Source organism: Balaenoptera acutorostrata, chromosome 4 (assembly GCF_949987535.1).
Source record: "Balaenoptera acutorostrata chromosome 4, mBalAcu1.1, whole genome shotgun sequence".
NCBI classification, from domain to species: Eukaryota; Metazoa; Chordata; class Mammalia; order Artiodactyla; family Balaenopteridae; genus Balaenoptera; species Balaenoptera acutorostrata.
In genome coordinates, this window is record NC_080067.1 from 80,011,010 (window position 1) to 80,025,954 (window position 14,945).

The following is a 14,945-nucleotide window of genomic DNA, read 5'->3' on the forward strand; positions in this document are numbered from 1 at the left end:
GAGGTTTTAGAATACTTTGAATCTCAGTTATCCTAACTAGTCTTATTTTCCCATTCAGTAGAAACTGATTATATATTTCTTAGATGTTAAATTCCATAGTGAATATTACTTATGTTAATTATATTCCTAGAAATCAAAGATCATGAATCTAGTTTATAAGGCCAAATGTTTTTAGAAAAGTACGTGATATCCTTTCCAACTTAGAATTAATCGACAGTTATTAAATACTTGAAATATAACCAAGTATGTTATGTATGTCTTCTGACAGCTCCCGTTATATGTAAATATATCACATACAGAGCCATGTTCCTTTTCAAATGGCTCAATATTAATTGTTGCCCATTGTGAAAACTGTCAAGGGCAGTACAAATTAATAGTTGGCGTTGCTTTATGTAAAGTAGACTACTTTAGAATCTCAGTCTGTCTATTTATCCTAAAAATAGACTATATTAAAATATTTACCATAATTTTTGCCCTTATTTGTGAACATTAAGAACACAGTAGTTAACGAGCATTCGTTAAGAGAGGCATGCCATCATAGTTCAGACTATTAGTACACATCCAGTTCGGTATTTGTTTTTATGGTGAGCTAGGTAATGAGCTTAGGTTAGTAACGTAGCTCAAGTCTCCTTAATGTCTCTTAATTATCTAGGATAGATTGATTATTCATTTATGTAATTCCCCTTTTTTTGTAATTCCCTTTTTTATATGTTTTTTAAAATCATCTTTATAGCATCACTTAATATGGAACAAGCCCCATTAGAATAATATTTATTTGAAAACTACCACTTCTAACTCTTGTAGCTTTACCTTAAATACTTCAGAATTTGGCAAACAAAATTATTATGAGGACCTTAGTTTATATCATAAAATTACTTTTTTTCTTTCTTAATATGCATAGAATAGAATGAAGAACACCTTCTCTCCCCCCCGCCCCCCATCATACCATCTGAGATTAAGGTCTATGACTCTATAATGTTAGATATTTAGTTATTCCAGAAACTGCTTAAAAAGTTATTAGTACTAACTAATGATCAGATCTTATGATGATACAGTATAGCATGGACTTAAATTCTGACTTAAGGTTTTATTTTACTTTTAGGAGCATTAGAGAGAACTCTTAAACAGTTTCCACTGCAACATTTTCTGGTCCCATGAACCCCAAAGGGATAATAAAGTCATAATGAAAGTAACCTCAATTCACTATTACCAGGAATTGTTGTCAAATACAATTGTAAATGAAGCCAATTTCATCCAAAGCTAAAAGAAAATTAAGCAAAATCATGATGTTCATTTACCAGGCAGGAGAAAAACTTAATATGGATTTTTCATAGCTGTCTTTTTTTTTTTTTTTTTTTTTTAAGATATTAACCACTTTTATGTTTTCACATTCAGGAATCCTCAGTCTACTAGAGCATGGAGAAGAGTATACGTTTTCTCTACCTTGTGCATATGCCCGGTCAATTTTAACTGTTCCTTGGGTAGAACTGGGTGGCAAAGTCAATGTCAACTGTGCAAAAACTGGGTATTCAGCCAGCATCACTTTTCATACTAAGCCATTTTATGGTGGCAAACTGCACCGGTAAGAATATTTTAGTGATACCTGGCTCTTATTCTATCAGTTTGATCTTGTATTATAACTCCTTATTCTTTTTCTGCTTTGTTTTATGTGAAATGGGATTGGATTTTTATTCATGTTTATTTTTTGTTTAATATATTTGATCTTTGAAGGCATTCTGGAAATCACGATCTGGTTTTAAAAATAGTGACAGACCTATCTTCTCTTGTAAACTAGAACTCCTAACAAATAGATATGTAGCTTCTGGCCCAATTTCTGCTTTTAAAGGGATTCAGACTTGGATCCAGACCTCAGTAGAGGTAGTATTGCTACAAGTTAGGATGAAAATACATCTAATCATAAGAAGTAGTTCAAGAAGCACAATGATGGAAGCCAATATCTTTAGGCACCAGTATTGAATGTGGCTTTGTTCTAATTCCATTTAGGAATCGGCCAGTTATTATACCCCTTTAGTGGTTTATTGGTCTTTTCAGCACTCGTCCAGATCACCCAACTACATGAAGACAAGTTTTCTAATAGGATCCTCAAAAGGATCCTCTTTCCTTAAGCTTTTGATGTCTATTCTGACTGTCCTGAAGTAGGAATAGTTTTCTTTTTCTTTTTTTTTTTTTAATAAATTTATTTATTTATTTATTTTTGACTGTGTTGGGTCTTCGTTTCTGTGTGAGGGCTTTCTCCAGTTCCGGCGAGCGGGGGCCACTCTTCATCGCGGTGCGCAGGCCTCTCACTGTCGCGGCCTCTCCCATTGCGGAGCACAGGCTCCAGACGCGCAGGCTCAGTAGTTGTGGCTCACGGGCCTAGCCGCTCTGCGGCATGTGGGATCTTCCCAGACCAGGGCTCGAACCCATGTCCCCTGCATTGGCAGGCGGATTCTCAACCACTTCACCACCAGGGAAGCCCAGTTTTCTTTTTCTACAAAGCTTTTATTGAAGAGTAACATACATACAAAAGTATAGAAGTTGATTTGGGGCCATTTCAAATAGTGCTGCTAGAACATTGTGAATGTATGTATGAATTTCTGTTTGGTAGATACCTAGGAGTGGAATTGCTGGGCTGTAGGGAACGAAACTTTAACTTTATTACTGCCAAACAGTTTTCTTACATGGTTTTACCAAAATGCACTCTCTTCAGTCACGTATGAGACTTTCAGTGCATATAGCTATTTTACTTCTTCACCGGACAGCTGGTACTCAACGATCTTAGAAGTGGAAAGAAAGATTTATTGGCTCCCAGGCACTGAATGGGCCTTAAAAAACACAGATTTCAAAAACACTGAAGCAGAGAATTAAAAAAAAATTACAGATCACCCAAACAGAATCACTGGAGATTGTCAGAATAGTCATCTTTTATCCTTAGAGAAGGTTTTAATATGGTTCACACTTTGTTATATGTGCTTCTACTTACTCCTCTCACCATAGTGATCACAGGATTCAAACTTTACAATTAGAAGGGACTTTAGAAGTCACTACACCAGCATTTGCTAGGTGTCTAAATCCTTTTGCATCATACCCGATAACTGATTTGTTCATTGTGTTGGTACATTATTATTAGTACAGAACTCATAATGCATGAGGCAGCCTATTCCATTTTCAGACTCCCCTTATTTATATGAAGTTAAAGTTGAAATCTATATCCCTGTAACATTCCCGCATTGGTGAAACCATTCTTCAAAGTATATAATTGAGTCAAATGCTTAGGGGACACAACTACAGTGATAAATTTTCCAAGTCCAGCACTTTTTATTGACAATGATATTGATGAATTTCTTTTCTTTTTTTTAATTGAAGTATATTTGATTTACAATATTGTGTTTCAGGTATATACCATAGTAATTCAGTATTTTTGCAGATTATATTCCATTATAGATTATTACAAGATAATGGGTATAATTCCCTGTGCTATATAATATATCTTTGTTGCTTATCTATTTTATATGTAGTATCAACAGTTTGTTAATCCCATACCCCTAATTTGCCCCTCCCCCCTTCCTTCTCCCTTTTGTTAACTACAAGTTTTTTTCTATATCTGTGAGTCTTGTTTCTGTTTTGCATATATATTCATTTGTATTATTTCTTAGATTCCACATATAAGTGATATCATATAATATTTGTCTTTCTCTATCTGATTTACTTCACTAAGCGTAATATTCTCTAGGTCCATCCATGTTGTTGCAAATGGCAATATTTCATTCCTTTTTATGGCTGAGTAATATTCTGTTTTTTTAAGCTATATATCACATCTTTTTTTTAATATATATATATATATATATATTTATTTATTTATTTGGCTGCTCCGGGTCTTAGTTGTGGCATGTGGGATCTTCATTGCGTCATGCAGACTCTTAGTTGTGGCATGCAAACTCTTAGTTGCAGCATGCATGTGGGATCTAGTTCCCCGACCAGGGATCAAACCCCGGCCCCCTGCATTGGGAATGTAGAGTCTTACCCACTGGGCCACCAGGGAAGTCCACGACTGTGGACTTTTTTGAAATCATTATTATTCATCATAAGGTTCCTCTCCTCTGTGAACTTTCTTGGGTTGATTAAGAGATAAAATCCCTTTTAAGGATTTCCCATATTTATTCTATCCATATGCGTTATCACATGTTGAGCCATGAGTGGGAACTTTCCCATATTTATTATGATTCAGCGGGTTCCTTTCCATTATTAAATCTCTGCTACCGAGAAGGAAATAAGAGGCTGTTAAAGGCTTTCCTACATATGTTCATTTGTATTTCTACATATGAATTTTCTGATAATTTTCAGTTAACACTTCAGTTTCATATCTAGTACACATAATGTTACCTCACTTGCCTGTTCAGAATTTTCTTCTTTTGTAACAGCTCAACTATATGATAGCTATTCTGATTAATTTTTTAGTCTTGATCATGTTTCAAACGTCCCTTTATAAAAACTCAGATTATAGTTTTGAGCTCAGGTTAATTTTTTTGTCAAATGCAAAATATCCAAACTTTTGTCCTGAACCAGTGCTTTATCTTGCCTTAAATTATAATGATAAATATAAGCTATAATTTATCATATTGCCAGGACTACCTTAATTTAGAGAATCAGAATTCATCCCCCAGGGCTTCCCTGGTGGCGCAGTGGTTGAGAATCTGCCTGCTAATGCAGGGGACACGGGTTCGAGCCCTGGTCTGGGAAGATCCCACATGCCACGGAGCAGCTGGGCCCGTGAGCCACAATTGCTGAGCCTGCGCGTCTGGAGCCTGTGCCCCGCGACGGGAGGGGCCGCGATAGAGAAAGGCCCGCGCACCGCGATGAAGAGCGGTCCCCGCACCGCGATGAAGAGTGGCCCCCACTTGCCGCAACTGGAGAAAGCCCTCGCACGAACCGAAGACCCAACACAGCCAAAAAAAAAATAGATAAATAAATAAATAAATAAATAAATAAATAAAAAAGAAAAAAAAATCCTTAAAAAAAAAAAAAAAAAAAGAATTCATCCCCCAAATCTTACCGTTGCCATGACATTTAGATGGTTCCTTGCTGCAAATATCCTGCATAGAAATTTTCTCTTGGTTTTCATACTTTGACTTTTTTAAGACTCCTAATAATTTTAGATAGATATCCTTGGTTTGTTAGTGATCAGTCATTATATTTGCCATCTTATTGCTTTGAATTTCTTATTTAAATTGGCTTCTTTTCTCCCTTCATACTTTTTTACCTACCCACAAGGCCACAAATATTGGATCTTTTTGTTACTTGGAAGTACACTTTTGGTTGACCCCAAAGTTTCCTCATTTTTTCCACTCTGATTTCCCTTAAGACCAATGGTTTTACCTAATTTCTCGTTTAAAAGATTCATATTTGAAACATACTTCTCTATTTTGATATCTTTTCTTCTTCAATTTTATAGAATATTTTAACTAAGACTCTCTTTCATGTCTTTATTAATAACCATGCCTCCCTCCTCAGACATAGCCTAGTTTTTCTACTGCTGCCTGCAATCAAGCAGACACATTATCTGATGTCTGCATTTGATATAAATATATTATCTTCCACTTGTCTTTCCTTACTCCCTCATTTTCCACAACTCTCTCTGATGGAGCCAAACAGGCCTAGTTAACTATTCCTCATGCCCTTGTCCATCTCCTGATCCCATTTTCCACATTCACTTTAGGATGGTGATTTTTTAAATATATGTAGCAGTATAATGCCATTAAGATTTATGTTAACTAACTGCTAAGTGGCATACTTTTCTGCACACTGAAGATATGGAAAAGTAAAAAGACGATCTCTGCCTAAGGTTTTAGTCTAATATTAGAATGCAGGACCCTATCTTTGGAAAGCATTTATAAGGCTTTTAGGAAAAACTCATGTATAATAGACAATTAAAAATAAAGTCTGTTATTATAGTAACCATAGTGATGGAAAAGGACAATAATGCTGTGAACCTGGGATTAGGTAATTATTGTACCCGAAAATACTCTTCTGCTAAAGTAAAAAGAGCAATATGATGCTCAACATACTTCTTATTGTCTGATAAAGGACGCCTATCACTTTTTTCAGGAGAGACAAACTACTTTCCTGGTATTAAATTTTGAAGGGATTTGTATCAAGTATTCTTATGTAGTGTCATTGAGTAACATAATAGAAAAATGTCGTCTTTAGTTCTGCATAAGATGTAATTCCCTTCATGTGGTATTTCTTACATGTACATCAATAAAACCCAAAGCTGAAGTCTTAACTTTCAATCTTTAAATAAAATTTTTCTATGTGAAGCCAAGTTAATATATCCAATGATTTTCTGGTATTCTAAATAGCTATAGAGACAGGGTCTAGATAATCTAAAAAGTCAACTTGGGGACTTCCCTGGTGGTCCAGTGGATAGACTCCACGCTCCCAATGCAGGGGGCCCGGGTTCGATCCCTGGTCAGGGAACTAGATCCTGCATGTTGAAACGAAGATCCTGCACGCGGCAACAAAGATCCTGCGTGCTGCAACTAAGACTTATTTTGCACAGCCAAATAAATAAGTAAATATGAAAAAAAAAAAGTCAACTTGATGTTGTTCTTAGAAAGTGAGAGAGTAAATGCCTTATCGGTTATCAGTTATCCTCACTTTAGAGATGAGTAGGATGGCAACTTAAAATTTAACTCTTTGGTTAGTATTTTAAAGGCAGCGTATTCCATATCATTATTTGATACAAGACCTAGATTTATATGCTTTAGATATTTAGATATTCATTTACATATTGTCTGTGATTGCTTTCCTGCTACAGTGAGAGAGTCAAGTTGTGACACAGACAGCTTGGCCCGTGAATCCTAAGATATTTACTTTCTGGTCCTTTATAGAAGTTCGCCAACCCTGCATTAGACTGTTAAGAAGAATTGTTATAAGCAAAATGAGGCGAGGCCCTTCTTCCTCCTTATGCTCCTTTTGCAAGTTCCTCATGGCCTGCCTCTAGCATGTGCAGTTCTTGTTCCCTGCCCCAGTTCTTGTCACGATGCTTTTTCTGTGTAGCTGCACTAAGCAGCAAAGACCCCGTGTAACCCAGCATGCATGAACAGGGACCTAGGGCTTGTTACTTTTTAAGTGGAAAGGCTTGTGAAGGAAATAATGATAACTTGAGAGATTGTGGCAATAAAAGAAAGATCAAGTGAGAAACGGATTATTATTCCTCAGTTCGCAGAATATAGTTCTGGGTATATGTGGTTGGAAGATGGAAGAGGTAAGTGTTCAGTGTCATCTCTTCATATCGTGTTTGGTTACAGATAAATTTTCAAGGAAGGAAACATTGTTGGCAAGTGGGATCAGAGAGGAAACATGGATGTCACAAAAAACATTCAGTCAGGCAAAAACCCTTAGCAATGTAGTTATTTAAGTTCAAACGCTTTGAGGTATAACCTAGAGTTCCCACTCCTGCTGTAATCAAGCAAACTTGTAGTCATGGTGTTCTTTGTGTCCAGTGAGCTACAATTATGCCTAACGTTTAATTTTGGATGTTTGGTCTGCTCTTGGATTCCAAACCCTCGTACACCTTGATCTCTAAGATCTGGCTCATTTGCTTATTGGCTCCTACACCTCTGCCTTGAGCTCTGAATTTTTAGACCATTCACTTCTCCTGCTTAAAAACTATGGGCTCCCTAAATTCAACTACAACCTTCTGGTTCCCAGGCCCTTGGCTTATATCTGACAGATGCTACTTATGGTTCCTGAGGTGTCACCTGAACCTGGGCTTTGGTGCTTTGGATTCTCCCCCTTTTTTTTAATATTCATTCATTCATTTATATTTTGGCTGAGCCTGGTTTTAGTTGCGGCATGCGGACTTCTTAGTTGCGGCATGCATATAGGATCTGGTTCCCTGACCAAATATCGAACCTGGGTCCCCTGCATTGAGAGCGTGGAGTCTTACCCACTGGACTACCAGGGAAGTCCCTGGATTCTCTTTTGAATCCAGATGAACCATAATCCCTGGCACACTGACCAGAACCTAACATTTGCCCACTATTCTTTGTGTTCTGAACCTCTGTCGAATCTGACCCTGTTGTTTGTGTCCGACAGTGAACATAAAGTACTTCATTAAAAATAATTAGACCTGTTTCTATTCCAACCTTCATTTGAGCTGCATCCTGTCTGTCTGTTGATAATCCAGCCAGATAACTCTTCATTAAACTTTCAACAACATTAGTGCTTGAGTTCTCTGAGTTTTGTGTAGATAGTGATAATCTTTGTATACCAGTGCTCTGTTTGTCAAGAGAATTAACAAATGTTTAATGTATCTTTTATTTTTTTCTACCTCTTACTGATTTGTCTGGTTTCTATATTTAATTTAAAATTAAGCTTATGTGGTTTTATACAGAATCTGTATATCCAGAATTTAAAATATAGGGACTCTAAACTTTTAAATAGGACTAGCTTGAAAAAAAGTTGAATAGACTGTAGTGTTGCAACATTTTTATACTGTAATAAAAAAGAAATGTTAATATTTTTCATATTCCTACTTAGTTTTAATATTATAATGGTTGTTTGTAGCAAGCATTTAAAATACCACACTTTGTGATCATTTATGGTAACTAAGTCTCCGGTTTGATTCCTAGTATTCTTTCTCAGATTAAATTGTTGTTATTTGAAAAAATTATCTAGGGAACTATCAGGGATTTACAAAGACTTTGTAACTGACAAATTGACTTGTAATTGTAACTGACTTTGGCACTGACAAATTGAAGTGATATGTGTAACTAATTTAAACAGAATTCACAAAGTACATTCTGGGTTTCAGAATTCCTAAGAAATAAGCAATATTACTTATTAGAGCATATCTTTTTTTTTTCTTCCTGCTTCTAGGGTTACAGGTGAAGTAAAGCACAACATCACCAACACTGTTGTTTGCAGAGTACAAGGGGAATGGAATAGTGTTCTTGAGTTCACTTACAGCAATGGAGAGACAAAGTACGTGGACTTGACTAAATTGGCAGTGACGAAGAAAAGAGTAAGACCTCTGGAGAAGCAGGACCCATTTGAATCCAGGTATGTCATCCTTGCATCCATCCAGGAAAGAGTCAGAAACTCTGGATCTTAATCTAAGCCTTTTCACTAACTTCCAGCCCTGGGCAAGTCACTTCACTGCTTTGCATCAGCTTCCTCATCTGTAAATTGAAAGTATTGGTCTGATCTGATGCTCTTAAACCCTGTACCAGCTGTGACATTATGTGATACATAGTCATATTTTAGTAAAAATAAAACATTAACTGGGCAAAAATATTAACATTTAGTAGTCAAAGTATTACTATCCTTATCATAAAAACTCTTCCAAATTATTAACAAAAAGATGGGTACCCCAGTAGAAAAATGGGCAAAGACACAAAGAGGTAGTTCACAAAAATAGGAAAAAAAAAAAATGCCCACTAAGAAAATGAAAAATTGTTTAGTGTAATTAGAATTCAAAGAAATATAAATTAAACAATAAGACAAATTCATTTTTTAAAATGGTATCTCTTTTGGAAAAAGTATGAGCGAATAGACATTTTCATATTGCTGGTTACAGAGGTAAACTGCTACAGCCTTCCTAGAGGGTATTTTGGCAATATATGTCATAGGCCTTTAAAAGTAAATGAAGTGGATCTATATGTGTTAACAAGGTAGTCTCCAAAATGTATTGGCAGTGGTTGCTTCCAGAGAGGAATACTGGGGTCTGGGATAAGAAAGAGACTTACTCTTCACAGAATGCCCTTTTGTACTGTTTAAATTTTATATCACGTGGAAGTATTACTGTATCAAATACAAGGAAGCATTAAACATCTTAAGATCACATAAATGAAACCAAACAATTTATAAGTAGATGTGTAAAGGGATTTAATACCTTTTAACCAAAAACTGAGGTTCGGTCAAAAAATATAACAGCAATGATTGAAAAAAATTCTTCTATGGGTGTATTTAGGATTTATTTAGGAGAGTTTGTCAAGGTTTGGTATGTGGACCCCTGGGGCCCTTGAGACCTGTACAGAGGGTCTGCAAGTTGAAAAAACTTTCATAATAATGCTAAGATATTATTCGCCTTTTTCTCTCTGTTTGCATTTGCATTGGTGATACGTAAGCAATGGTGGGTAGCACTGCTGGGCCTTAGCACCAATCAAGCAGTGGCACCAAACTGTACAAGTAGTCGTGGTATTATTCCTCACTGCCATGCAATTTTTTTCTTTTCAGCCTTGCAGTTTTTTTAAATGCCATTTTCTTTTTAAAATGTGCTTGAAAAGCAGTACAGATTATTAGTTTTATTAAATCTGGAACATTGATTACCTGTTTTTTTTAATATTCTGCATGACAAGTTTGGAGTATACATAAAGCACTTGTGTTAGATAATAAAGAAGTACAGTGGTTATCTGGAGGAAGAGCACTTGTGCAGTTGTTTGAGTTACAAGCAAATTACCCTTTCTTGAAACACTATTTTTACTTAAATGATTGACAGACAAACTAAGGCTGTTCTAATTTTAATATTGGGCAGACATTTTCCTTATAAATGAACGATGTGAACATGGCACTTCAAGGAAAACAATTGGCAGTATTTTTTGCTAATAATAAAATTTAAATGGAAACAACCTAAGTGCCCATTCACAGATAAATGGATAAGGAAGTTGTGAGGTATATATATATAGTGGAATATTATTTAGTCCTTAAAAAGATGGAAATCCTGCCATTTGTGATAACATGGATGGACCTTGAGGGCTTTATGTGAAGTGAAGTCTCAGAGAAAGAGCAAATACTGTATGAGCTCATTTACATATGGAATCCAAGGGAAAAGTAAAAAACACTGCACTGTTGATGGGAATATAAATTGGTGCAGCCGTTATGGAAAATAGTATGGAGGTTCCTCAAAAAACTATGTACTCCCATGTTCACTGCAGCATTATTTATAATAGCCAAGCTAGGAAACAACCTAAGTGTCCATAAATAGATTAATGAATAAAGGAAATGTCATATATATATATATACACACACACACACACACACACACACACACACACACACACACAAACACACAATGGAATATTACTCAGCCATAAAAAAGAATGAAATCTTGCCATTTGAGACAACATGGATGGACCTTGAAAGCATTATGCCAAGTGAATTAAGTCAGACAGATAAAGACAAATACTGTATGATCTCACTTATATGTGGAATCTTAAAAAAACCAAAACCAAAACCAAACAGCTCATAGATACAGAGAACAGAGATTGGTGTATTGCTGAAATGCCAGAGGTGGGCAGCTGGGGAGTGGGTGAAATGAATGAAGTAGGTCAAAAGGTGCAGACTTCCAGTTTTAAAATAAATGTCATGGGGATGTAATGTACAACATGGTGGCTATAGTTAATAATACTGGGGCTTCCCTGGTGGCGCAGTGGTTGAGAATCTGCCTGCCGATGCAGGGGACACGGGTTCGAGCCCTGGTCTGGGAAGATCCCACATGCCGCGGAGCAACTAGGCCCGTGAGCCACAACTACTGAGCCTGTGCATCTGGAGCCTGTGCTCCGCAACAAGAGAGGCCACGATAGTGAGAGGCCCGTGCACCGCGATGAAGAGTGGCCCCCGCTTGCCACAACTAGAGAAAGCCCTCACACAGAAACGAAGACCCAACACAGCCAAAAATAAATAAATAAATAAATAAATAAATAATTTTTTAAAAAAAACTCACATTATTTTTTTAAAAAAAAAAATAATAATACTGTATTGCATAATTGAAAGTTGCTAAGAGAGTAGTTCTTAAAACTCCTCATCACAAGAAAAAAATTTTTTTGATAATTATGTACAGTGATTGATGTTGACTAGTCTTATTGTGGTGAACATTTCACAGTAATACAAATATTAAATCATTATGTTGTACACCTGAAACTAATATAATGTTACATGTCAACTATACCTTAATAAAAAAATAAATTTAAAAAATTCACAGAAAAGGAGATCAGACTGTGGTTACCAGAAGTGTGGGGTAAGGAGTGAAGGAATTGAATGAACTTCCAGTTATAAGATAAATAAGTACTGGGGTTGTAATGTACAACATGATGATTGTAGTTAACACTACTGTATGGTATATTTGAAATTTGTTGAGGGAGTAGATCTTAAGAGTTCTCATCACAAGGAAAAAATTTTTTTTTTCTATTTCTCTAATTTTGCATCTATATGAGAGGATGAATGATGATTAACTAAACTTACTGTGGTAATCATTTCACAATATATGTAAGTCAGGTCATTATGCTGTACACCTGAAACTTATACAGAGCTGTATGTCGATTATATCTCAGTAAAACTGGAGAAAAAGAGACTTCGCTGGTGGTCCAGAGGTTAGGACTCTGCGCTTCCAATGCAGGGGGGTGCGGGTTCAATCCCTGGTTGGGAAGCTAAGATCTCACGTGCCACCTGGCGCAGACCAAAAAAAAAAAAAAAACTGGAGAAAAAAGTGGAGCTTTAAAGACAGAAATCAAAATTTTGGAAAACTTGTATCTGTCACAATAAACTGAAAACTTCCCTAGTAAAGAGTTTTGTGATGAAATTGGTGGTGAAACTAATGAATGTGATCTTTAAAATATGATAGAATATGTCAACATCTGGAAGATCATTCTTCAGATGACCAATGCATGTTATTACAAAATTATGCATGGGTAAAAATTCCATTCAAGGTGCAAATTAGACCAATGGATTTCCATGTAGCAGAGCATGAAAAATTCATTGACATTTCTCAGTTTCCACATTGCAGCTAATCTTTTAAAAACTACCATTTGCTGAGTTTTAATATGGTATCAAAGAACTGAGTTATTTGAAATATCTATTAAAATATTCTTCCATTTTCCAGCTATATGTGTGAAGCCATATTTTCCTTATATACTTTAACTAAAACAGTATGTATCACAATAGATTGAATGTAGAAGCAGATATAAGAATCTGGCTATTATTGAACCAGATGTTTAAGAGATGCTGCTGTATTCTCTTTGCTAAACTTTTATTATAGATTTCTGTCTACATTCCTGGGGGTTATTGGTCTTTTGCTTTCTTTGGAAGAAAGTTTTTAACCACAAATTTAGTATCTGTAGTACCTAGGGCTATTGATGTTATCGGTTTCTTCTTCTTTTTTTTTTTAAATAAATTAATTAATTTATTTATTTATTTATTTATTTATTCATTTATTTTTGGCTGTGTTGGGTCTTTGTTTCTGTACGAGGGCTTTCTCCAGTTGTGGCGAGCGGGGGCCACTCTTCATCGCGGTGCACGGGCCTCTCACTGTTGCGGCCTCTCCCATTGTGGAGCACAGGCTCCGGACGCGCAGGCTCAGTAGTTGTGGCTCATGGGCCTAGTTGCTCCGTGGCATGTGGGATCTTCCCAGACCAGGGCTCGAACCCATGTCCCCTGCATTGGCAGGCAAATTCTTAACCACTGCGCCACCAGGGAAGCCCTATCGGTTTCTTCTTGATCAAGTTTTGGTAGTTTGTGTCTTTCAAGGAGTTGGTTCATTTAATTTTTCAAATTTATTGGCATGTATTTCATAATATTTCCTTATTATTTTAATGTGTGTAGGATCTGTAGTGGCCCCACACTCATTCCTTGTATTGGTGACAACTTCTTTTCCTGATCAGTGTGATTAAAGGTTTATTAATTTTACTCAAAGAACTAGTTTTTGGTTTCATTGACTTTTCTCTATATTTCTGTTTTCTTTTCCATTGATTTCTGCTCTTAATTCCTTTTTTCTGCTTATTTTTTACATCATTTGCTATTCCTTCTTCTAGTTTCTTAAAATAGAAGTTAGGTCAGGGTCAGCAAACTTCTTTTTGTAAAAGGCCAGAGAATAAATATCTTAAGCTTAATGGACCAGACAGTCTCTACCACAGCTACTCAATTCAGCCATTGTAGTGTGAAAACAGCCACAGACAGGAAATGGATAGATGTTGCTATATTAAAATAAAAGCCTATTTACAAAAAAGAGCATCGGACCATAGTTTGACCCCTGGTTTACATCACTGATTTTTCTTCTTTCATAATATAAATGTTTCATGCTATATATTTCCCTCTAGATCTGCTTTATCTATATCCTGCAACTTTTGAACATTTATTTATTTATTTGTTTATTGATGTATAGTTGATTTACAGTGTTGTGTTAGTTTCTGGTGTACAGCAAAGTGATTCAGTTTATACATATAGTATATACACATTGTTTTTCATATTTTTTTCCATTATGGATTATTACAGGATATCAAATACAGTTCCCTGTGCTAGACAGTAGGACCTTGTATCTATCTTATACATATTAGTTTTATCTGCTAATCCCAAACTCTTAATTTATCCCTCCTCCATTCCTTTTCCCCTTTGGTAACCATAAGTAGTTCTCTAAGTTTGTGGGTCTGTTTCTGTTTTGTAAATAAGTTCATTTGTATCATTTTTTATTTAGATTCCACATTTAAGTGATACCATGTGGTATTTGTCTTTCTCTTTCTGACTTGTTTCACTTAGTATGATAATCTCTAGGCCCATCCATGTTGTTGCACATGGCATTATTTCATTCTTTTTTATGGCTAAGTAGTATTCCATTGTATATACATACCACATCTTCTTTATCCATTCATCTGTAGATGTACATTTAGGTTGCTTCCATGTCTTTTTTTTTTTATTCACACTTGTGGGTTTGTTTTTTTTTTGGCCATGCCCTGCGGCACACAGGATCTTAGATCCCCGACCAGGAATTGAACCTGTGCCCCCTGCACTGGGAGCATGGAGTCTTAACCACTGGACTGCCAGGGAAGTCCCCTGCTTCCATGTCTTGGCTATTGTAAATAGTGCTGCTATGAACATTGGAGTGCATCTAATTTTTGAATTATAGTTTTCTCTGGATATATGCCCAGGAGTGAGATTGCTGGAACATATGA

The 14,945-nt window shown here is 36.0% G+C and overlaps 1 protein-coding gene across 2 annotated transcripts in view; it reads left to right on the forward strand.

Annotated features, from left to right (window-relative positions):
* OSBPL11 (oxysterol binding protein like 11) overlaps window positions 1–14,945 on the forward strand; it is a 110,080-nt gene that overhangs the window by 69,615 nt on the left and 25,520 nt on the right. For both annotated transcript variants that reach the window (XR_009008174.1, XM_007182785.3), the window contains exons 10-11: window positions 1,396–1,582; window positions 8,884–9,066. Coding sequence is in view for 1 of the 2 variants with exons in the window: in XM_007182785.3 (XP_007182847.2) it covers window positions 1,396–1,582; window positions 8,884–9,066 (370 nt within the window). In the remaining variant the exon portion in view is untranslated. The remainder of the gene's footprint in view (window positions 1–1,395; window positions 1,583–8,883; window positions 9,067–14,945) is intronic.